Raw genomic sequence first — 25717 nt, 5'->3', positions numbered from 1 at the left:
CAGAAAATACAAATTTGGTGAATCATAGAACACATACTGTATATTTTACATACCCTTGCTAAAACATATGAAAAGGAAATTACTCAAAAACAATTGACTAAAAACCTCACATTCTCTAAGTGGGCTAAATGGAAAAAACAATGCTTAAAAGAGGTGAACTGACTGCTTCAATTTCAGTTCCAGTGAACTCCTGGATTTTTTTTTCTGAGGTGGCTTGAACAGTCTCAACCCACCCAATCAATCATATTGTAATAAATTGGTCAGACTAAAACAAAGCATAGGATGAGAAATGGCATTCTTATCCAATAGGACCCTCTCTGGAACTGTTTTCCAGAACCACCTTGAATTATTTACTATCCTGGACATGCAGGAGTGAGAGTCAAGATAGTTCCAGATTTCAGATTTTTCTCTCTCTACCACTGCTTACCTTCTTAGAGTTACCAACTTCTGCTGCTCTTGATCATTTCCGGCCAGAGGATAATTCTGGTGGCCCCACATGACCAAGTTGTTCGAAGGTGGTTCCCTCCACAGAGCTGGTGGGCCCCGTGTGACTCATCTCTCTTGTTATACCACAGCCCTCTCGTTCCCAGGAAACGTCAGGCTAGAGGCTGCATCAGGCCATGGTTAGACACCTGCTCCACCACTGCTTTCCTCTTTTGCTCTCTGTAAACTCTCCTCACTCATGATTTCTTTTCTCAAGTGTCCCATGATCTCTGTCTCTGCAATATGGCTTTCTTTGGGGATCCTCAGTCCATCAAACTGGGGCTACATACGTCTAGATTCCACTTATGTTAAGAGCTCAAGTTCTTTCCCATAAATGTTCCATGATACCCGGGAGACCTAAGAGCATACAGAGGGGCTGCTGCTGCCTAACTCTACCTGCTCACCAGTTTCAACTCAGTTTCTGCCAAAATATCCCCTTAGACCACTGACAGATAATGGACCCATATTTACACATCACTACTATATTCACCCATTCATGTTCCGTCCATGAAACTCATATCCCCCTCCAGATTCCCTCAAGGGACTCACAGGAGCCCTAACCAGAAGGACCCTAATTCAATCCTTCCAGTTTGCATACAATGAAACTGAGTTACAATAAGGCAAGAGGAATGTCAGGTCCAAAAGAGCCAAGCAAGAGTAAGGGGAATTCCTTTGTAGGATCTACCCTCCTCAAGAGACAATGTGGTTTAGTTCAGAGAATGCTGATTGAAGCCAATTTGAGCAGTGTTATGCAAGAAACTATGACCATACAAAGATGAGTAAAGTCTAGTCTTCTTCAAGGTATTTGTAATCTTGAAGGGAGATCAACCCACATATTTATATGATTAGATAAGCATTTTCACATGCTGCATCTGAGGCAGAAATAAAGTGCAATAGCAACCTAAATCAGGAGTGTAAAAAACTAAATGTGATCAGGAAGGACTCCAAGGAGATGACGGAATTTTGGTTAATCCTTGAAGGTCCTCAGGCTGCCAGTCTCAGCTTGAATGTTGCCTCCTCACATAGGCTTACATGACCTCACCGGCTGGGTTTGTGCCCTGGCTATACAACCCCATAGTACCATGATTGATCTCTCTCATTTTCATAACTGACTCATAATCTTCCATATTTTTCTCAGTAGATGCAAACTCCATAAAATCAGGAATCTCATCCTCAGAACCTACCAGAGTGCTTTGCACACTACAGATACTTAGTAAAGAAATATATGTGTGTGTGTGTGTGTGTGTATTGAATGAAATAAAGTTGGAAATGAGTAAGATATCCTACATCCATCCTAGAGAAGGAGATGGTACAAATGGGAACTTTCAGAATAGTCTCTGCAAAGGCAAAGAAGTGAGAAAAGAGCAGAAGCAGAGAGAACTGGCAAAGGGGAAGGATAACATAATATTAGCATCAACTAACACTTACTAAATTCTTACAACTAGCCCTGTACCTGGACTCTCCCATTTAATCCTCCCAACCACTCAACGAGGGAGGTAATATTATTATTCCTATTTTATAGATAATGAAATTGGGGTAGAGAGAGTTCAAGTAATTACCCAAGGTCACACATACCAAGGTCACACTGAAAAATAGGAGCCAGACTGAAACCCACACAGTCCAATCTCAGAAGCTGAACTCTTCATCACCACCTGACAATAAATTTGGAAAACAACAAGTAGACTTTGTGAGAAGAGAGAGAAAGAAGCCTAGATTTGGTGTTTGGAAAAGTACAGGAGCATCTCCTCTGAGAGCTAGCTTCTTGAAGGTGCAGACCCAGCCACCGGCATCCTGAAAGTAATTCAAGAAAAAGTGGAGAAATAGAAGAGCAAAGGACAAGTCCAAGGACATCGAAGCTTAGATATTTCCCTATCTCTTCCCACTGTGCCCTACCTGCCCCAGCCTTGGTCACTCTCTTTAATTTTCCAATAAGAAGACATTTATGGATCCTGAAAATAATAAAAAGCAAAATCTTTTTGCAAATTACAACATGGAAGTGGATTTCTGATGTTTAAAATATTTTGTTATAAACAGCCTAGAGTATAAATTCTGTTTGGCTGGAAGGTTAAGAATTTATCTTTTACTCTTTTAACCTAACTTTATTTAGAACATAAATCAGAATCAAATCCAGTAATACCAAATGTCCAACAATTAAAACCATTTAGCACAGTGGTATTTAAAAAAATAGTTTAAAGGACCTTCCAAAGCAGTGACTGCTCAAATAATTGTCTGACATTTAAAGTAAGCCAATGACATCTATGACTTTCTGTCTCTTGGTAGATTTTGAAGATTCTGAAGTGGATACAATTCAGTTTTCTGTTTTGTAAAATATCATCCACTTTGCTGCCTGGTTTCCTCCAAAGGAGCCACAGATAGCTGGCTTGTTCTTTTCATCCACTCCCTTTGCCTTTCGAACTGCACACTTGTGATAGGAGCATCTGGTTGCAACCACATTTATACTTTTGCTGCCAGCTATTATCATTATTCTAAATAAATACCTTAAATGGTTAAAAAAAATAAAAGAGGTCAACTGTGGGAGAGGGCTAAGTTTTCCTGTCTTTCCCTAGGATGAGGCACACTTTCCCTCATCTTCCACTTCCCAAGTAATAGAACAGCAGAGTTCTTGGTATCACTCAAGTCAGATTACGATTGCTCTGTCCAGAATTTTTAGCACTTTTGTCTATCTCCAAGGGCTTCTCAGTCAAAGCTCAAACCCCTTCATGAATGCCAAATTTATAACTTTTCTGTCCCCAAGATTCAACACTTTTTGGTGAAAACTTCCGGTTTTCAGTGTCTTTCTGTACATTTAATTCCAAAAAATAATTCAATACACAGACATTTTTACTCAGTATCAATAAAATGATAGAGGAATAAATTATAATTAAATAAAATTTTTTGTCTAGATGGCTATATATTCTATTGATCTACTTTTGAGCAGGATTTTATCTGAACCATCCTCTCTTACCCCGACCCCACTCTCAAAGTACCATTGTGCCACTTTCTTAAGCTTTTCTGTGGTATCCTTCAGCATCTAAAACAGTTGCCCATCAGGAAGATTTAGTGTCAACTCACCAGATCTCCTTAAGTCTGTAGTTCTTTCCTAATTCATCAACTCTTTATAGCTTGCTACCTGTGCCATTGCAAACATTTCCCCAAAGTTCTTCTCAGAGCTGCCTTTACTTCTTTGTTTTTCAGGCTGTAGATGAGGGGATTCACTAAGGGAGTGAGCACACCATACTGTATGGAGAAGATCAGCTCCGGAGATGAACCTGAGGTTGGCATGAGACGACGGAGGAAAGCTGAGCCGCAGAAGAAGCTCACTGCAGTGAGGTGGGAGGAGCAGGTAGAGAAGGCCTTGCTTCTGCCTGTGTTGGACCTGATGGTCAGGATGGCGGAGACAATGCATGTGTAGGAGAAGAAGATCAGGAAAAATGTACCAAAGCCATGAGCAGTGTGGAGCCGACCAGGACAGTGACATTGGTGGAGATATCAGAGCAGGACAAAGGGAAGAGAAAAGGCAGCTCACAGCTATAGTGGGGGATGGTATGGACCTCACAGAAGTTCAACTTCACAGCCAGGGGAATGTTGATAACCGCGTCCAGAAAACCCAGGCCCCATGAAGCCCACACCAGATTCATACACAGCTGGCTGCTCATCACCTGGCCATAGATCAGAGGGTAGCAGACGGCAGCATAGTGGTCATAGGCCATGGCAGAGAGCAGGAAGATTTCTATTCCTCCAATGTCAAACACAAAGAAGGCTTGAGTCAGGCATCCCTCTTTTGAAATGATTTTTCTTTTAGACAGGAGGTTCTCCAGAAGCTTGGGCACTGTGACTGAAGAGAAGCAAAGATCCACGAAAGACAGGTGACTCAGAAAGAAGTACATAGGCGTGTGGAGGTGGGAATCAGCTCTGATTATCAGCAGCATCATCAGGTTCCCCGTCAGGGTCAGGAGGTAAATCCCCAGAAACAGCACAAAGAGCAGAACCTGGACTCTGGGGCCAGCAGACAGCCCGATGAGAATGAACTCAGCTATGGTGCTGTGGTTTCTCAAGGCCATTTAGAGATGACATTTCCTAGAAATAAATATAAAAATGGACTTGAAACTTTTCTCGACTACACCTAATTATAGAGGTAGGGGTCCACTTTTATGTACATACCTCTAATTATTTGGATTTCATATATGCCTTTAATGACTATCTAGAATCCTTTCTTCTCCTTCTAGTGCTCTGTTTCAAACTCACTATGATATTTCCATATGGCTGCTATTCTATTTTAAAGACTGCTGAAGAAATTTGCAATTTGTCCCAAATATCCATGACCAATTTATTCTATCTTCTTCAACTGGGCACTGTGTTGTCAGCAATATTCTGTGTATGTTTTTTTACACTGTAGTAGAGTTGCTATTTCAACATTTGTCTTCCCTCCTCTGTTTTCCAATCTGTTCTTCCCCCATTTCAAAACCCTCCTAAGATTCATAACTGCTTAATAATATTATTTTGTCTTTAGCTTTTTATCATTGATACTACACATTATCTTATATTCTCATTTTGACCCTCTGGGACAAGATTAAAAGACATGTGTGTGTGTTTAAATGTTGGAATTGGGGAGAAAGAATAAATAAGGATATTGTTCCTTTTGCAAATTGAAAAATTGAGTATCATAAATTATATAATTCGTCTGTGTCCGCAATTTGGATACCTAGACTCCATAAGACCCTGAGACACCAGGCCTTTCTTCCACACAGTGACTTTCATTTAAGGCTTGGCCTTCAAGTCCTCCGTCACACAGGGCATTTAGGCAACTTTACAGTTGGCTATCTTCTTCTCTTTTGGTCTCAATGCTGTGAACAGACAGGTCTACTTGCCTCTGAGCACCTTACAGGAGTACCTTTCTCTCTGCTTTTTCTTGAGCAACTGCTCTGCTTAAAATGCCCTGCCTTTCAGGTAACTAATCCAAATCCTATTTATTATTTTAATGCCACCTTAATTTTGACCTCTTTCTGAGGCCATTTGCTTCTCTGAACTCTCATAATATGTAACAATAAGAAAAAAATGCTGTCGTTTATTGAGGGCCTAATATGTCTTAGGCATTCTTAAAAATTTGACACATCCTCATTTAATTTCACAAAACATTCTAGGTAGATCATTATATCCTAATTTTTCAGATCTAGAATTAGAAGTATGTGTGTATCTTGCCTTACCAGAGTGAATGAGTGGCTATACCAGTATTTCACCAATGTCTTCATTATTGTGTTCTCATTTGGCACCTCTGCCTCCCCTTTTCTTGTGTATTTCTTAAGGATGTGTATTTCTTAAGGATTTCTTAAGGATCTCTCTTCCTACGGCAGCATGGAGGTGCTCCACTTAACATTCATGGATTGCCTGCTGTATGTCAGATTATGCTAGACACCTAAAGGAAGACAACTTTGCATATACTTAGGTTGAACTATTATATGCATGCACTTTTTTCTCCTAGATTTTAAGTCATTCCTGTCCAGTATCCAAGGATGACCTCTCTTTCTAGACTTTTCCTCATGCTCAGTTTCAAACTTGATATGGGACTCTACACTTGGGTTACGCCTCTTCATGAAACCTCCTTGCTTGGTAACTTCACATGGTCTTCTGACCAGTCCCTTTGACCTCTTGGTCTGCTCTTCATTCTCCAGCTTTGTCCTGACACCACAGAGTCTGACACTGGTTGCCCAATGGACTCACAACAGCAAATTAAATCTTGTGAAAATAGCCAGTTTTCCAGGTCTCTTTCTTTTCTTTACTTGGACAAAAAAGTAGAGGTTTTTCCTCCACTCCTAATCTTGAAACATTCTCAAAGATTCCCAAACTGTGAGTTTCACTTAGACCTTAGATCCAGATTGCATCTCAATCTGTCCAGCAGGTGAATCTGTAGCTTAGGATGACCCAAATTAACTCTGATTTACCAGAAAATGAGAGCAACTTACTGGAAAGATCTATTTTAAGAAGCCTCTCTCATCTCTGAGTTTGTTAAGTCCTTTCAAAGTGAATACTTTCTCTACTATCTTCACTAGCAAAGTAACAATCACAACAAACAACAATAATTAATTTCTACCATTCTCATCTAGAATTTGAAAATTTCTCCAACTACTTAGCATTTTCTGAATGAATTAGGCAGGCAATTGCTTCAATCATTCTACATTTACTTTTTAAATTATACCCAACTACAGTGTTTGTGTTTCCAACTCTGCACCTAAGAACATACCAGCTTCTGAAGATGATAACGGAGAACTATCATTTAAGGATCCAAATCTGGAAAACTGTGGTCCTGGAATGAGGGTCTATGCAATGAGGCAGTCTGTGTATTGTGGTTCTACTTGCTTATAAAACAGTCCTGAGATAGGCCTTTTTCACAGATGAGGAACTGAGCCGCATAAAAATGAGGTAACTTTCCCAAGGACATAAAGATGGTAAGAATTAGAGTTGGGGGGCTGGCCTGGTAGTGCAGCGGTTACGTTTGCATGGCCTGCTTTGGTGGCCTGGGGTCTGCCGGTTTGGATCCTGGGTGCGGACATGGCACCGCTTGGCAAGCCATGCCGTGGCAGGCATCCCACATATAAAGCAGAGGAAGATGTGCACGGATGTTAGCTCAGGGCCAGTCTCCCTCAGCAAAAAGAGGAGGATTGGCAGTAGTTAGCTCAGGGCTAATCTTCCTTAAAAAAAAAAAAGAATTAGAGTTGGACTTTCGGCTCAGGAATGTAGCATGCAACAAACATTGTCATATCCTGTTCAAGTGGACAGGTCTCTGGGATCATTCCTTGGAGAAGGAGACATTTAACATATAAAATGAGGTTTTCCTTACATGTATTGTTACCCCTACATGTATTTAATTAAAAAATATTAGTTAGTTGTACAAATACTGGAATTGGTGGATTATTGAGAACAAGAAGAGCGAGAAGTCCAGTGCTTCCTCTCTTCACTGAATGTGGGAATGTTCTGCATGACTGAGTGCAGGCAGGGTATGGTGGAGGGAATTTGGATACTCAGCACAAAGTGGTATAAAGACCCTGGGTGTCTAGACAGGCACCTGACCTGGGGAGAAGAGATGAAAGTTGGAAGAAACTGAACAAGAACTTTTTGAATTTAGATATTTCCCCTCAAACTTGTTCTCCTGCTCTCTCTGTGCTTCACATCATCAGTATTTGTTGGGGTCAAGGGGAGTTTGTAACGGCAACAAAATGAACTTTCTATAGTATATGTTTCTTGGAGTCCTAGAAGAAGAGGGTTTCCTCTGAGTTACCATTATTTACTGTCTACTCTGTTTTGTTCTCTGGTCTATTCTGATCTACTCTGGTGTGCTCTCTACTACCAACTCTCTACTCTGGTATACTCTCTCCATCTACTGTGACCTTTATGAGTCCATCTGCCGGTCTCAGGTTTATTGCACTGCTAGAGCCCAGGATAGCCCAGAGTTTGAACCCAGGATGCAAGACCTGCCCAATCCCAATGCTCAGTGCAACTCATTGAGACTACAGAGTTCTTCCCAAGTAACTGCTCAGAGTAACTGAGCACAAAGCCACGACTGTATGAAAAATGTGATTTCTAGATCAGGAAGCTCAATCTCTAGCAGATAGAAAGTTGATGAGAAGACAGGAAAAGAAGGCTGAATTAGGAGAGGGAAAGATGGGTCCAGAAAAGAGAGGGGAAAAACTTCAGAGCAATCATAGCAAACATTACCAAGTACCAGGCCTTTTATGATTCAGAAGATTTCCTGTCACTCTGGTCTTTTCATCGTGGGATTTCCTCTGAACTGGGTTGGTCTCTATGCCCATGAGAACCAATGATTCTGTAGCCTACTTACAGGAAAGGCAAGCAGTCCTTTTTTTCTGGTTGGAAGTCACAGTGAGAGCAGAAAACTGATTACCCCAGAGCTAGATACTCTTAAAGGCAGAAGCTTCAAGACACACATCTTCTGAGCTCTGGCTTGGTCCTGTCTTTCTCTTCTACTACACACATGGAAAGACTATTAAATCCTCAACAAAAGGTGTGAGGAGCTTCTCTCCAATGGTCTTAGATCCAACCACATAAGCATCTATTTATTTAACTTCCTCTCTGATTCTAATTAATGTTGTAGGAGAATCTGTGAAGTGAGTGATTCTCGTATATAGTCCTTCAGAAGGGTATGTATAGATTAGGTAGTCAGTAATTGGCTTGCTGATCCTGGCAGCCCAGGAGATGAAGGAGTCAATGTCCTTTATTCCCTGAAGTTACAACTTGAAGCCCAATTTGAAACTCATTAACTAGAGAAGTTGAAGTTTTAAGAGCCTCAGATGATTCCATTAAGTATGATCTTTTGGAACTCCTGTGTTGAAGCTATGATCTAGGACGAAAACGCTATGCCAAAATACAGCACCTCGGCAAATTGAATATTTCATGCTGAAAGCATTTGAGAAATGGCATATGCAGGAAGGACTTTCTGATCTTTCCTTGAAGCAGATCATAAAACCCACATGTGAAAGGTGCCCTCCCTATTCCTGGAGGAAAGGAGCATCCTTATCTTTGAAGATGAAGGGGCACAGAGAGGAATCTGAATGAACAGGCCTTGCTAATCCTCCCTCCCCCTCAAGTTTACTACACTTAGCGCACCTTTGTCCTATCACATCTTTCCATGACTTTCCAGCCTTTCCATAAAAACACTCAGGTTTGTACCCTTTGATCAACAACTCCCCATTGATGGAGGCGTTAGCTAACACTGCAATGGCAATCATATTGCAATATACAAGTATATCAAATCAACATGTTGTACACCTTAAACTTACACAATGTTATATGTCAGTCGTATTTCAATAAAGCTGGAAAAATAACCCCACTCAAGTTTAACTGTTTCTTAGGGTCTTCATTTCGTTATGAAGGCTCCCATGTCACGTAAAACTAACATTAAAATAAGTTTGTGTGCTTTTCTCTTGTTAATCTGTCTTTTGTTACAGGAGTCCCAGTCATGAACTTGAAAGGGTAGAGGAAAAAGATATTTTTCCTCCCTACAGGTGTAAATACCCTAATTGATTTCAGGAACCTTGTGTTCATAGAGTATTTAGGGAATTAGTTAGCAACATTTTTTCCTTTAATCTTGAGAAATTTGAAAGAAACCAGAATTCAAAAAGAGAAAGACAAAGTAAAGAACACAGACACAACTCAATTCCCTTGATTTAATTGCTACATTCTCACCTACTTAAAAACAAATTTGCTTTTTATAACACCCAAATTATGATATAAAGTCAAACAGTGTGTTATAAATATTGTCTTACAGTATGTTAGACAAAATTCTTTTCAAAGGCTGGAGTTTTAAAACAAATAATATTGTTATTTAAATATATTATTTAGTACCATTATAATATTAAACACTTATTTAGCGCTCATTAAATATATATATTATATACATACACATATATAGATATCGAAGTACATTAAAGTTACTAAATAAAAATAAATTCATGTCCTAGAAGAGTGTGGTGTGGTACCTTAGAGGAAATGATTTTAAATTTGCAGATTATTTTCAAAATGAGGTAATAAGACGTTCTTTGTATGCATGAAATAATAAGTTACTTCACCTAAGTGTGTACTCTTCTCAAAATTCTGTTAACATGTTGACTCTCACTATGCTTTTGTGAATTGCAAGACAAGAGATAGTCATGAATACCTAAAGGTTCTTTAATGGTCCTATGTTACCTTCTGCTGAGGCTGTTATAAAATATTGTTATTTTGGATAAAAAGGCAGCCAATATTGACTATTTCTAGTACTTAAGCACGTTTGCATGTTGATCAACAAATCATTTTCTGTGCCAACTCATTTGCCTGTTGGCAGAATATAATTAAAACCAAAGTCTCCTCCCAAACTGGAAAACCTCCACAAAGGTAGTAGAGAGAGAAAATAATTTTATTTTTGAATTATCCTTAAACCAGGGTGTGATGTGTATCATAGGCAATCTGCTAAGAGATTGTAAAGACAGAAAGAAATTTCACTCTTTTATATAACCAAGCAGATACAACTCATTACACACATGTTCTCAAGCTAAATGATAACCAGTCACCAAGTAAGGGGACTTGGCAGTACCATTTGTTAACATAGTTCATCCTAGATTCACCTGGTAATTTGGGTGGCCACCTCTGTTTGTTAACTGGCTTTATCTAAAGGGAAAATAAACTTTTAATATCTTTATGACAGAAGGTGGTTTTGGAGGGAGGTGCATATTTTATTCACTTGTTTCTCTGATGAATTTATTTTAAAAAGATGGCTCCTGGCCCTTGAGAAACACATTTGCTGGTGACAAAGCTGACTTATTTAGCTTTAAAAAAGATTTACATACATTTTAAAAAGACAGAGAAAGAACTTACAGTTACATTTTTCTGGAGTAAATGCTCTAAGAAAAGAGGGAGAGGGGAGAAAAGTCTTTTTCTTTATTTTAAACAGAGAGACTTAAGTCTCATATTTTTAATCTTCTTTGCCCTTACACCTGTCACCCTTCTCCAAGATCAGGCCCCATTTCAGAACTTTTGCTGAATAAGAAGGTGTCTTTTCCATCCAGACCATCTGTAGTGTTCCCTTCATGGCTGCTTAAAAGACTGTATAGATTTGCTCTCCTATTTTGCATGTGTAACCCATGGCTTGGAATATGCAAATAAAGAGGAGATGAAGTCACAGTTAGGTAAGATTTTAATATTACTGTATGTCTGGGTGAAATTTGCATCTTAAAGGAAGAAGGTATGTTAAGGTGTACAGGTACCTTTTTCATTTGTGGAACATTATGGATACTTAACAGTAGTCACACAATTGGCATGGCTTTTGCAACATGGGAGGTTGTTACCACTGCCATGCATGATTTTCACAGAAGGAAAGGTTCTAATATCCCTGACATAAATGAAACACCTTGATTTGAGGAAATAAAGTTCCTAAAAAATGAGGCTGTATGTTCTATTGAGAGCTCAAAGACTTGGTTAACTGTTTAGAGTTAGTAACTACTTCAACATTCCCTAAACCTGTTTACTGCTGAGAGCTATTGGTCATTAGAAATACAGTCCTATAGGTTTATATGGCTCTAGATTTCACACTAGCTAACAGAGGACAGGTGGTGATCTGAACAAGAAGAGGTGCTCAGTCTATATTCCTGACAAAGCATTAGCCCTCCGTGATAAGGCACATTCAAAAAGAAGTTGACAAGTGAAAGCATATCTAAAACAGAGAGCACACTTACATGGGAGTTTAGGGGAAATATTTTATAAGGATTTGAGGTGATACTGGAAATAAGTTTCATATTTAGCAATAATGCTTTAAAAATGTCATATTATCTGTAACCAAAAAAGGGTGAATTACAAATTCTATAAGTCAAATTTTAAGCACTAGTGCACAACAAAAAAGGAAATCATGTGTACAAGAGATAAGACATATGATGCAGATTCAAATATAAGAAGATGTATATCTAAGAAGGAACACTATTGTAATGTTGTGTGGCTCATATTCATTTTGTAAAGTTATCCTATTCTTGCCTTTAACTAAAGTAATTTCAATGCTTGCCTTTAGAAACTCCAGGCCTTCCAGTCGTTAGTCAAAGAAATCTCAGCAAGATGAAAAGAAGAAGATGGTTCTCAATTCCAGCTTCAGAAAAGCAGATACTAGTCTATGTCAAAGGTGTCCTTGTAAGGCTGCAGAACTTGAGAGATTGCTGCTCTGGTGTGTGAATGCAACTTTTAATCTTGAAAAATGTATGATTTCAATACGTGGGTTTGGTTAGCTGTTTGTTATTTTGGAAATAAAATTTAGAGTGACATTCTGCTTTTGAAAGTTATATGAGTTTTTGATATTCATTTCTTAGGGCAGAACAGAATAATTGGAACTTCTTTCTTCTCTCACATGCTGTAGTTAAAAACAAAGTCCATGAATCTGTTGGACTTACCACTGAGAGGGTTTGAGTTCTGACTCATTTAAATTGAACAGTATCGAGAATCTTAATGGTGTTCATAAGCTTTGACCTAGTAAATTAGGCACTGAGAATAATCCTAAATAGAGAAAAGTTCATGCTCAAATTGTTTAATGCAGTTTTGTTTATCACAGTAAAACTCTGTTCTGTTAGATACAATTTGGAACAACATAAGAAATAACGAAAGAAATTGGTATCATGGTAAAAGGTTGAAAACATGTCTAATATAGTAGATTTTTACATCAAATTTGGGATGACTGCTTAATGACACTGGATAATAATTGAAAATTAGATTTTTTTAAATTGGAAGTAATGGTAAAATGTTTATGTTATTATCCTTGGTATAATTGTGGTATGTTAATAAATATATCAAAGAATGCAAACAAAAACATTTTCTGTAACAAATTTAGAAGGCTAGAAATGTAATTATTTCTGTTGCTAGTTTATTTAGATGATTGATCTATTTTTAATATTTTCTTATTTAAATATTTATTTACATGTCAGAAAAGCCAATTAGTGTTAATTAGTATAATATGATTCAATAATTATTTATAATTTAAAAGAGTGAAAAATAAAGTGCTAACAAAAGTGAGAGATAAATTGGCCAAAATCTCCCCAAAGAAGCATAACAGGGAAATTTAGATTGAAAATGAAACAAAATGTTGAAATGAGCTGAAATATGTTTATCTTATATGAAAATCTAAAGTTTGATAATTATAGATTTTAAGAAAATGTTTTACAGGAAGAATCGACAATTGGCAAAAATGGTGTTTGGACAAATATCCTTTAGGTGAAAAGTCAAAGGAGTCCTGCAGAAGGTGGTTTGAGGCACCAGGTGGGCACAGGAACACAGAGGTAGGCTACGTGCAGAAAGAGAAGAAAGACCACAGGGCTTCTCAGAACTCTTAAGGTCCCGGTAATCTCAAAGAAGTTATCACAGGCCTTGTGTGGGAACATGTGTCTGTATTTTGTTTAATTATAAGTCCAGGGCTAAAATCTTTCTTCATTATCAGTCACAAGCGTTGGTGCAGTGAATTCTTTAGATTCATACTTAGTTCTGCATTTGACACTTCTTCAGTTATCTCCCTCTCAAGATGGACTCCTTCGCTAACACTAACACTATGTACTCTTATGGAATCCTTTCCCCTTCCGCATCTCACATCATTACTTCTCTGCTCATCACTCTAGATTTAACCCCTTTATGCTCTATTCTTGTACCAGGAGTGTCACATTTATATGTTTATTTGGTGTGGAAGACAGAATTCCAAAGACACCCCTGACCCCCACCCCGGATTCCCATTCTCTGGTTATTCAAACAGAAATCTAGGAACTGCTGCAAAGGGATTTTATAGATTTAATTAAAGTCCTAAGTCGGTTGACCTTAAAACAGGATATTATACAGGTGGGCCTAACGTAATCACAGGAGCCTTTGGAACATGAGAAGTATGTGATATACTATTGCTTTTTTGAAAATGGAGAGGGCCATATAAGAAAAAGTGAAGGGGCCTCTGTAAACACAGAGCAATCCCTAGCCAACTGCCAGCAAGGAAACGGGGATCTCAGACCTAACCGTTTCAAGGAACTGAATTACGCCAACAATCTGAATGAGCTCGGAAGAAGGTTCTTCTCCAGAACCTCTACATAAGAGCCCAACCCAGTCAACACCTTGATTTCAGTCTTGTGAGACCCTAAACAGAGAACCCAATGCAGTCCACCCAAATTTCTGACCTAGAGAACTATAAGGTAATAAATGGGAATTATTTTAATTTGCTAAATTTGTGGTAATCTATTATGGAAGAAATAGAAAACTAGTATACCTAGTAAATTGTGACTTCCATCTATTGACCACATTTATGTATTTTTGCCTGTTTCCAGAGACCTTACTGCCACCCATACCCTTTCCTCCAGCCCATAAAGCCCAACTCCTTGTTTTCCCTTCTTCAGAGACCCAGGATCTTTTATTCCTAGAAAATCTTTTCCCAGGCACATTAATTCAAATAAAAAATTCAGCACACAAAATATTTCATGATCCATCCTAATTTGAGTGATTTTCAAAAATGTGAATCATGAATTGACATGTCATTAACTAAATCTATGAAACTGAGAAGGTTTTCTGACTCATTTGCTCTACCTCTGAAAAGGATTGATTCTGAGCCATGGCAAGCAAAATAGCTCCTTGCACTTTTCTTGATAATTTTTAAGAATGGGGAATTGGCAGTGAACATTGCAACACATGACAAAATAGGAAATCAGGGACTTCTTAATGTCAACCATTAGATTTCTTGCTGTGGTTCTGTTCTACGTTTCCTTCATGTTATCTCTCTTCTGTGCTGTCTGAGACATTGTAAATATTTGAGCATCATTCTTCTCAGAGCTGCTTTCACTTCCTTGTTCTTCAAGCTGTAGATGAGAGGATTCACTAGGGGGGTGATTACACTGTACTGTATGGAGAGGATCAACTCCAGAGGTGAACCTGAGGTTGGCATGAGATAGCGAAGGACGGCTGAGCCATAGAACAGGATCACTGCAGTGAGGTGGGAGAAGCAGGTGGAGAAGGCCTTGCTTCTGCCTGTGGCAGAGCTGATGCTCAGGATGGTGGACACAATGCAGGCATAAGAGAAGATGATCAGGAGGCAGGTCCCAATGGCGTGGAGGATGACAGAGCAAAGCAGCATTGCAGAGTTGGTGGAGACATCCGAGCAGGAGAGAGGCAAGAGGGAAGGCAGCTCACAGGAGTAGTGGTGGATGGTTTGAACCTCACAGAAGTCCAAATTCAAAGCCAGGAGGATGTTGATGAGTGCATCCAGAAAGGCCACAACCCAAGAGCCCCACACCAACCTCACACATAGTTGTTTAGTCATCACCTGGCAGTAGAGCAGAGGGTGGCAGATGGCAGCATAGCGGTCATAGGCCATCACTGAGAGCAGGCAGGCCTCAATCCCTGTAGTGGCAAACACAAAGAAGACTTGAGCCAGGCAGCCCTTTACTGAGATGGCTTTCCTCTGCGACAGGAGGTTCTCAAGCATCTTGGGTACAGTGACTGAAGAATAGAAGAGGTCTTGGAAGGAGAGATGGCTCAGGAAGAAATACATGGGTGTGTGGAGGTTAGAATCTGTATGGATCACAAGTATCATCAGCAGGTTCCCCAGCAGAGTCAGGAGGTAAATCATCAGGAACAGAGCAAAGAGCAGAGCCTGGACCTGGGGGTCGGCAGACAGTCCGAGGAGGATGAACTCTGTGATGCTGCTGTGATTTCCTGAGGCCATTTATGGTCACTGTTCTTTAGAGAAAAATCAGGAGGAGGACTGAAATGACTTCTTTCCACAGAAGTTGCCAGAAGGCATCACTCTGTTCTTTTTCCTTATATATTCCTTCCTGCCTGGTCTGATCTTTATTTTCATAGCACTCATATCCTCCTTCAGTCATTCCATTGATTCCTTCTCCTCCCTGGCTTTCTGCTGTGCCGTCTCTGAGCTCTGGATCAGCGTCACCAGACTTTTTTCTAATAAGGCTGATATGGAATGGTATCATTGACCATACAGGCCTACTGGAGAACTGCCCTATGACTAAATTATGCCATGTCCTTTAGCTGGGCCCTTGGATTCCACAGCACTCCTCCTCTCCTTTTAGCAACTCCAGCAGACATCCTGGAGAGGCTGATGCAGATCTCTGCTCACCTCCATTACCTGGCCCTTACTCCCCTATTCAAAACCCTCTCATGGTTCATTAACTGACTAATGATAGCATGTGGTGCTTGTGTAACAGTTTATCTTGTACAAACAACTTTCACATGTTTTTCACTTTGTGTGTGTGTGTGTGTGTGTGTGTGTGTGTGTGTGTGTGTGTGTGTGTGTGTATGTGTAGGGGATGGTGAGAGAAGAAACTGAACTCATTTCACAGGTGAGAAAATTTAAGCTCAGTCATTATATGACTTGTTTAGATCCCCAAACTGATCAGTTCTCTGAACAGCAAGGATTTGAATCTGCCTCATTTGATTGTAAAACAAGAGCTTTTATACCATACACCTGCTTAGAGAAAAAGCCAAACTTCTAATGTTATATTTCAAAGCATTAATCACCTAAGGTTCTCTAGAGGCCCTGATGCTGAGGCCAAATAACTTTGCTTGTTTCTGATCCTCCCTTGAACATTCCTGTTTTCTCTGACTTGGTTCAGGGTGATATATTTTGTGTTCCTATTAATTGATTTCGTCTTATTTACTTTAAAGTTCCCACCTTATTTACTGTTCCATGAGTTCTTTGATCAGTCTTTTCTCTGTTTTCACATAAATCTAGGGAAAATCATTATTAATCTCATTTTTTTCAGTTGATGAAAGTAAAGTTAAATAAGCTAATTCAAGATTCTAATTCACCTCTTTCTAGTCTAGGGACTTAGAACCTTGTCTTCTTTTCTTTCCTGTCATCAGCACACTATAAGTTTTGTCATCATTTGCATTACCATCTTGTGATATGTGTGAGTGTTGCTTCTTGTCTCTACAATGAGATTGCAGTTTCACGGAGGGCAGAAATTGGGCTATTACTTTCTATGCCTACAAACATGCTCTCTCACGCACACTCATTAAATATATAATGAATCCTCAATCAATTATTGTTAAATAAATAAACACAAAAAGTAAGAAAATTGGACAGATTATGTAGTAAAAACTCCTGGGGATTATCTCCAGACCCAGAAGTTTAACTTCAGAGTCAAGGGCAGAGCAGTAGGGGGCCTGAAATGGGGAACGAAAGAGAGGAGGTGAAATGCTTATTTTCTTTTTGCTATAACAGACTGGCAGAGGGCTTATTCATTATGAAATCACCAACACCTACAGATTCTTGCTTCAGAGAGATCACCTCACACTTTGCTTAACCATACATCCATTCATCCACCCATCCAGTAAGCTATTTAATAAACATTTCTGTGTCTCTGTTCCCTGTTATGTACGGTGTTGCACATGTAGTTGAGGACAGTTCTGCATTGTGCTTCTGTTGTACTGTTGTGTGAATGCACCTGCCTGATCAACTATTCTCCATTATCTAGGTGTGATCAATCCCCCTAGGCTGTTTTCTCCTCATCAGATGGAACTCTGACCTATGGTTATACGTTTACACTCAGTCTTTCCTGGGGTCCTCATGTCTGCTTTGCTACCTATTAGAATAACTCTGATTTGCCCCTTGAACTCTGAATCTTTCCTGGGATATCCAGCTTCAGTGTCTACCAGACAAATCTTATCTTGGTGTCTCTCACAGGACTTGCAATAAAAGGTAGGATTCTGCTCAGAAGGTAAATTTCCCAGTCCTTGAACTTTCTTTCTATCCTACCCCATCCGTGCCACTTTGCGTATGAAATACTCACATAACTCCCAAACTTTGAGCCCTTATTTAGAACATATATCCAAATCACCTATGAGTTCTGTCTAATGTGTAATCTGTAGTTTAGGGAGTTGGCCCAAACTAATGAAGATTCAGCAATGAAGAAGCACTACCTGCAAAAGTCAGTTTTATCTCTGAATCTGTAAAATACTTTTGAAGGTAAACAATTTCTCTGGATTTTATACTAACAACATAACACAGTGAAGAAAAACCATTCTTGTCAAGAATGTAAAAATTTTTATGAATTTGGAATTTGATACCCAAGTTAGAGAAATTGGTCCAGTTCTTCCACATTTACTCTGTAATGTAGACCTGGCCATAAGAGTCAATTAATTCTTAGCCTGAAAACACTCTAGCATCTTCAGAGGATATTAGAGTAGCTGCTGATTATGGATCCAAAGTGAAAACTTTTATCCAGGAATGTAGCATCACAATCTATCAGCGAGACAGCTACATTACATGACTTTATGACCCATCCCACTCCAGGCCCCAAGCACAGACCTTCTGACTAGTGATGGCATCTTTCAAGAGAGGACAATATCTTTATGTTAATCTTTAAAGAAATGGAGAAATGATAATACCAAAATCTTCTCACTTACCTCCAAGAAGAAACACAGTGAATTCAATTCGGCCCAAAGTTTGAATGAATGGTTCCAGATCTAAAAATGGTCATGGGGTAATTCCTGAGAAGGTAGAGGTAGAAAGAGGAGCCCAAGAGATTCCCATAAGGCTGTTTACTTTACCAATTTTCCTTGAACTCCACACACAACAAGAACAGAAACTTATTCAGCATTCCATGTGTTTTTTCAAAAACCATCTTAACAGAAGTGGAATATAAAGTTGAAATCAAGTATCATCATAAATAATCACCATCTTCCTTTCCACTGAAATTTCAACATTGGAGATTGCTTTTACCAGAGTGAGTGTGTGTCTAAAGTAAAATCAAACAATTTTGGTAAGGGTTGCACATTGACACAGTTATCAGGTATCAAGTCCTTAGGTCTAACGAGACCATTAGTCTTTTCCAAGGTGACAAGTAGTTAAGGACCAATAATGAGAATATGAGATTTACTTAGTGGGTGCTTGATACTTGTCCTGGTGTAGTTACTCAGAAAATGTTGAGGTCTTACATGAATTAATGGATAAGTAAGTTAGTTTAGGAGAAGAGGAAGCTGAAATGCTTTAGTACTTACAGGAGGGATCTGGTGACCAGAATGACTTGTTATAAATAGGTCTCTCACTGTTCTTTACATTAATTATTTCAGCCAGGGTCATATTGGGAATGAGTAATAATAGCAGAAAAATGAATTCTCTATGCATACAGGATTGAGGACCGGGAAAAAGAGGCATACCTTAGGGCATCAATATTTTCTGCCAAAATTCGTGTCCCTTTTCCCAATGATTGACAATATTCAGTGAGTAAACACTGACCTCCTCATTAGATAATCAGATAACTTGAGTGCAAAAGTCCACTGGAACATAATAAGAAATACAGACACAGTTTAGGGAGTCCCAAGATGCAAAGCTTTAGTCTCTAGTATGTGGAAAGTGAAGTGAGAAAGTGAGAAGAGGTGCCTCAGAGATCCAGAGAGAGAAGAACTGACAGAAAGATGTTAATAAACTGTAAAGTGACTGGAAAGGATTTGGGAAACACTTTCAAAAACGTCATAGAAAATATTACCGTGCTCTTGTATTTTTCTAGTACAGAAGATATTTTGTAGCACTGGACTTTTTCAAGATAGAAGAATTTATCTGGGGTCATAAGACCCAATACTTCAACGAAATAACTAGGAAAAACAGCAACTTTTACTTTTCCAGTTGGGAGTCACAATGAGGGCAGGAAGACAGAATGTCCTAGATCTAGATTGTCCTGAAGTCTTGGTCATCCATGTCTCCATTAGTCACAGTGAAAAGATCCTCAAATCCTCAATAAGTGGAATTTGGTGAGAGACTTCTCTCAGATGGTCTCAGGCCCAGTTGCACGTATTTCCTCATTTAGTTTCCTCTGCGACTGTAAATACTGTGCTAAGCTAAAAGGTAAGAGACTGGACCTCAGCTCTAACCTCTCCAAAAACCAGGTAGAGTTCATGCAGTTAGTTTACCGGCTGAGTAAGCCTGAGAGCTCAGGAGAAAGATGGACCAATGCCGTTTATTCCCTAGAGTTAGAGCCTGAAGCCAAAATTACATGAGTTAATTAAGAAAGTTGCACTTTGTTAGAACCCCAGGAGATTACCTCAGATGTTGGCTTCAGAACTTGACTTTGAAATCTTACTGGAAATCCTTGGATGAGGACTCCTGGGTGTCTTGTGTTTTCTTTTCCTTCCTCTCTCCATTCCCTCTTTCTTTCTTTTTCTTTTTCAGTGAGGGAGACTGGCCCTGAGCTAACATCAGTGCCAAACTTCCCCTATTTTTCGTATGTGGGATGCCACCGCAGCAGGAGTTGAGGAGTGGTGTGTACGTCTCTGCCCAGACTTTGTTTTTGATGATGTTGGCAGTTCTGAGGAGTACTGGTCAGATATTTTGTATAATTTCCCTCAATTTGGTTTTATCGCTGTTTTTCTCATGGTTAGATTAGGGTCATGGGTTTTTGGGATGAGGACCACAGAGGTAAAATGCCATTGTCATCACATCATATCGAGAGTATATACATCATATCAAGAGTATACACATCACAGCATATCGAGAGTATATACTATACAAGAGTATATACAGACTTACCACTGTTGATATTAAGATTGGTCATTTGGCGTAGGGAGCACTTGTCAGTTTTCTTCACTTTTTTCCCCCCTTTCCATACTGTACTCTTTAGAAGGGAGCCACTATGTACCTTTAAGGAGTGAGCAGTTATGCTCCACATCATTAAGAGTGCAGTTTCTACATAAATTATTTGAAATCCTTCTGAAATGGACATTTGTCTTTTCTCCTCCATTTATTTAATTATTCAATTATTTATTTATATTTGTATGGATGTATGGGTATTTATTTTATACTTTTGTTTATAGTCTAATACTACTTTATTTATTTTGTTCCTCAGATTTTTCCATTCTTAGTCATTGGGAGCCCTTCCATTTGGCTCTCGTGTCCTTTTAAGATGCCCCCATCACTGTGGGGTTATTTTGGGAGTACCTCCTTACTTTGTGTAGCCACAAGATGCTTCAGGCTCATATTGTATTTTCTGGGCTACAGCCTTAGAGCCAGTCTATTCTCTGTGTAGCTCTGGTTCCTTCTGTTGGAGAATGGTATTAGAAATCAGGCTGTGGGCATTGAGTGTGCTCCTTGTTACTGGAGTCTTGTCACTGTTAGGTCCTCTCAGCTGACAGAGCAAGGAAATACATGTGTGTACTAAGCTGTGTTTAAGCAGAGATCTGCAAATATTTCTACATGTATGCAAGGAGGAGAATATTTTTATTTTTACCTTCTTGGATTTCAACGAAAGAGCCACAGACAACACTTTAGGATTATGAGTGATGCTGACTTTTTATGGTTTTCAAAATTTTTCATATTTTCCAAAGTAAAAGTGCATTGTTTTATAATTGGAGAAACAATAATGTTAAATACTTTTAAAGAATTGACAAATTAGAAGAAAATGGAATTATTTATCAAAATCGTAGAGGAGTATTTGTCATGTAGACATAAATTGTATAAAATTCCATCTATCATGCCTGGCTCATAGTAACAGACCAGTAAATGGCTAAGAACAAGACAATGATAAAATATATGAATAAGAAGAGTTATCAATTTAAAAATCTGTCATCTCTTTTTCCCATTGATACCTAAGGAAAGAGAGCAACCACATGTTTCTAATGATTTTACTCTCCTTACAGTCTCATCCTCTTTTCTCACCCCTCATTGATCTTGGAGATGCAGGTATGTGTGGGAGCATCTCTATTTTAGGTTAGCTCTGAGTTATCAAGGTGAATCACCCAACAACGGGAGAAAATGGAGTCTCCTTATTGAGTAGTGGAGGTGAAATGGCATAGGCACCTGGGTAGGCTTTGAGATTTCTTGAGGTAAGAATATGAACACTGTTTTTGAAGACACTCAAGAGGTTTTGGCCTGACACTTGTGCATATCCTGTACTTTTGAGAGAAGCTTCCTTGTGACACCAGTAGATTGTTTATAATTGAGTTCTGGAGGGGAATATGAAGGATCTCTGTGAGGAAGTCTGTTGTTAGTGGCATGTTCTATTTGAGATACATCCGGAATCTACTTAGTACAAAGAGTACTTGAGGAAGGAGGAAAATAATCCCCCAAAGATATTTAAATTTCAAAAAGAAATGATTAACATAAATGGTTAAATGTAGGGAAATCAAAATTACACTAATATAATAAAATTGGTGTTTATTTTGTGGGGTTAAGAAAACATGAAATACTTGGCAGTGATATCGTTTGATATGGGGAAAATTCTGTTGATAAATGCATGTTATTAGCAATATTTTAGTTGTTAGGCTAAGTTGTGGGGTCATGGAGGTTTTATAATACCATTAAAAAAAGAAAAAATAGTAAAATAAACAAATAAAGCAAAAGGCATAAATGTATGGACCAATGATTATGCATTATGAACAAAGGATTATGATTATTTAAATTCTGTGATGTGAGGCCTTAAAAGGCAGAAAATAAAGGAAAGAAGGAAGCAAAGCAGGAAGGAAGGAAAGAAGAAAGGAAAGAAGAAAGGAAGGAAGGAAGGGAGGAAGGAAGGAAGAAAACAAGGAAGGAAAGAGGGGAGGAAGAAAAGAAGGAAAGAAGGAGGAAAGAAGAAAGAAATGAAGGGAAAAACTCTAACCTCAAATATTTTTGGAAATACTGCATGATGGATAAAATAGATCAATATTAGAAATGCTAAAAATATTTTGCAACATATATTTCATATTTTCATTCTTATTATGAGAAATGAGAACAAAAATTGAGCAGATGCTAACATGCTTCATAAATCCATGTAGTATGAAGATGTATGGAAAAGAGAAATAGTAAAAATAAGACAAAAATCTTTAAAATGTATAATTTTGGTGAATCACACATTAAGGATTGAATATTTGACAAAAATTTCCTCAAATAACTGCATTAAACAGGAAAGGAAAATTGAAAAGGAAAATTAAAAATCCCTTGAATCATCAAGGAAAGTAATATAGGAAGATAGACATGCAATATGGCATAATTGTAGGAAAGGCCTGAAACAGGTCTATCTTATATGAAATTTTGAAGCTAGATAAATGCAGCTTTTTCAAAGGATGTCTCACTAAATTATAGATAAATTTTTTTCAAGCCAAATCTCCCTTAGAGAAAAGGATTAGGTGAATTTGGAGCATCTCCCAAATCTGGGAGAGGTCTGAAGAGGTCATTGCCCAGGTGGGGACAGAGAAACCATGAGATGAGAGGGGTACAAAAAGGGAAGGAGGAGGCCACCAGACTAAGTCTGTTCTTTGAGTTTCCTTGAAAATTTCCTAGGATTCCAGAGTTTGAAGGAAGAACCACTGGCCCCTTTTAGGCCATATTTTGCCTGACCATATAATTAGAGGAATTCTTTCTTCCCTTAAAGTCCTTCTGTGTTCACTGGTGCAAGGGATCCCTCAGGCCTCTTGAGGCACCAATGCATGTAGAGACCAGGGTTTCCAATGCCTGTCCTTCCAAGGGTGTCCTTCTTCCTCATTCTTCTGACTATTATTGAAGTCTTCTCTTTTAATTTCTCCTTATTCCTCCCATTCTCCCTTCTATCCCATCTTCTCTCACTTGGTTGTAACTTGTCTAATTTCCTTTTTTTGGGTTTGTTTGTTTTTGCCTGAGGATGGGCATGTTTACATGATTATCTAGTACAGTAGTTAGTTTTCTGTTGGCTTCAGCCCCATGCTGGTCCTATGTACTTGGCTTTACATCACCTGGACTAGACACCTGCAGAGGATATCTTCCATATTCCCATGCTGATGCCTTCTGGTTAGGTTCAGCAAATGAGAAGTGTAAGTGGAAACTAAAAGAAACAGCTAATCTGGTTCTGGTGGAGGCAAGGCAGGATCCCTTTAACAGTCCCAGCATTAGCTGCAATTTTCCTGTCGATGACCTGCCATCTACCGCACACCTCCACAGCAGATTCAGCAATGGTGCCTCCAGGGACACAGCAGGTCTGATAGCCACCCTAGAAGAAGTGGGTTCTCTCCCCTTTGCCACCAGGTGAAGGTACCAGGAGAGGCATGGAGTATGGAAAGTGTCTGTGAATCTGGCTTTGCCCTAATAAGACACTATCTCTCCCAGCAATTTTTAGCTCCTTCTATCTTTTCTACAAGTTCCTTTCCAGTCCAAGCTTATCCCCAACTGTCCTCTCAACTCTGAGTCTGAAGTTTATGTCTCTTTATTATCAGTGGCGTTGGCTATTTTATTTCTAGCAAAGCTTCCTCTCTAGATCTCAGATCCTGATAAGAATTCAGGTTCTAAACAATTTTTCTCAGCGCTAATCTCAATGGGAATATTTCACAAATAAGAGGGAGAATAATTCTGTATTAAATTATTCAATCTCCTGGACTAAAATAATTATCTGACCCATTGTTTTGTCCCTGAACAAATTAAACATGAGCCAAAGCAAGTAAGTAGCTCTTGGCTTTTCTCAAGCATTTCAAAGGAAACAGGTTCTTACAAGATAGTTTATCATATCTATTATGAACTAAGAAAATTTTCCCTATTATTCAACCATCTAATAAAATTCTTCCCCATTTTTTCAGTCATCTTCTACCTGTCGTCTGCTATCTAAGATGCTGTAATCCTCTTTGCAACATTCTTCTCAGAGCTGCTTTTACTTCCTTGCTCTTCAAGCTGTGGACAAGGGGATTCATTAGGGGAGTGACCACACTGTACTGCATGGAAAAAATCAACTTCAGTGGGGAACTTAAGGTTGGCATGAGATAGAGAAGAAAAGCAGATCTGTAGAAGAAGCTCACTGCGGTGAGGTGGGAGGAGCAGGTGGAGAAGGCCTTGCTTCTGCTTATGGTGGAGCTGATGCTCAGGATGGTGGAGACAATGTGGGCATATGATAAGAAGACCAGGAGTAAGGTTCCAGAGGCATGCACAATGGCAGAGCACACCAGGACTGCAAAGCTGGTGGAGATACCAGAGCAAGATAGAGGGAATAGAGATGGCAGCTCACAGCTGAAGTGAGGCAGGATATGAGCCTCACAGAACTCCAAATACCAAGTCATGAGGGTGTTAATGAGAGCATCCAGAGAGCCCAGTCCCCAGGAGATCCATATCAGACCCCCACACGAGTGTTGACTCATCACTTGGTCATAGAGCAGTTGGTAGCAGATGGCAGTGCAGCGGTCATAGGCCATGGCAGAGAGGACAAAGGCTTCAGTCCCTGCAACTGAAAACACAAAAAAAGCCTGAGCAAGGGAGCCTTCTACTGAGATTTATTTCTTTTGAGACAGGAGATTCTCCAGCTTCTTGGGCACAATGACTGAAGTTAAACAAAGATCCAGGAAAGAGAGGTGACTGAGGAAGAAGTACATGGATGAGTGGAGGTGAGAATCAATTCTGATCACCATCATCATCAGATTCCCCATGATGGTCAGGAGATAAATCCCGAAGAAAAGCACAAAGAGCATAACCTGGATGTGGGGGTCGGCAGACAGTCTAAAGAGGATGAATTCCCTGATGGTGCTGTGCTTTCCTAAGCCCATGATAGAAGATGTCCCACTGGAGTAAAAGCAGAAAGAAGTGTGAACTATTCACCTGGTTTTCACGCCACCTCAGAATTTCTATTCCATTCCATGTATACAATATGTCTCTTTTCAGCCTGCTCGCCCTACATGGATCTTACAATCCTTTTACATAGATTTTTAAAAAAATCTACTCTCCCTTCCTCCCCAGAAGTCTTCCCTCACTTGATTGTCAACCGCACAGCATCTGAACCCTGAATCAGTCTGTTTGTGCTCTTTC

General features: G+C 39.2%; 1 protein-coding gene and 2 pseudogenes across 1 annotated transcript; all 3 read right to left on the bottom strand.

The window, feature by feature from the left end:
* On the bottom strand, positions 3610-4544 carry OR8S7P (olfactory receptor family 8 subfamily S member 7, pseudogene; annotated as a pseudogene).
* On the bottom strand, positions 14738-15694 carry OR8S15 (olfactory receptor family 8 subfamily S member 15). Its single transcript, NM_001391059.1, has one exon. It carries the CDS (start codon positions 15692-15694, stop codon positions 14738-14740), a length of 957 nt encoding a protein of 318 aa, NP_001377988.1.
* On the bottom strand, positions 24529-25458 carry OR8S38P (olfactory receptor family 8 subfamily S member 38, pseudogene; annotated as a pseudogene).

The sequence above is a fragment of the Equus caballus genome, chromosome 6, assembly GCF_041296265.1.
Source record: "Equus caballus isolate H_3958 breed thoroughbred chromosome 6, TB-T2T, whole genome shotgun sequence".
NCBI classification, from domain to species: domain Eukaryota; kingdom Metazoa; phylum Chordata; class Mammalia; order Perissodactyla; family Equidae; genus Equus; species Equus caballus.
The sequence above is the reverse complement of the archived record's forward strand: the minus strand, read 5'-3'. Positions and strand labels throughout refer to the sequence as shown.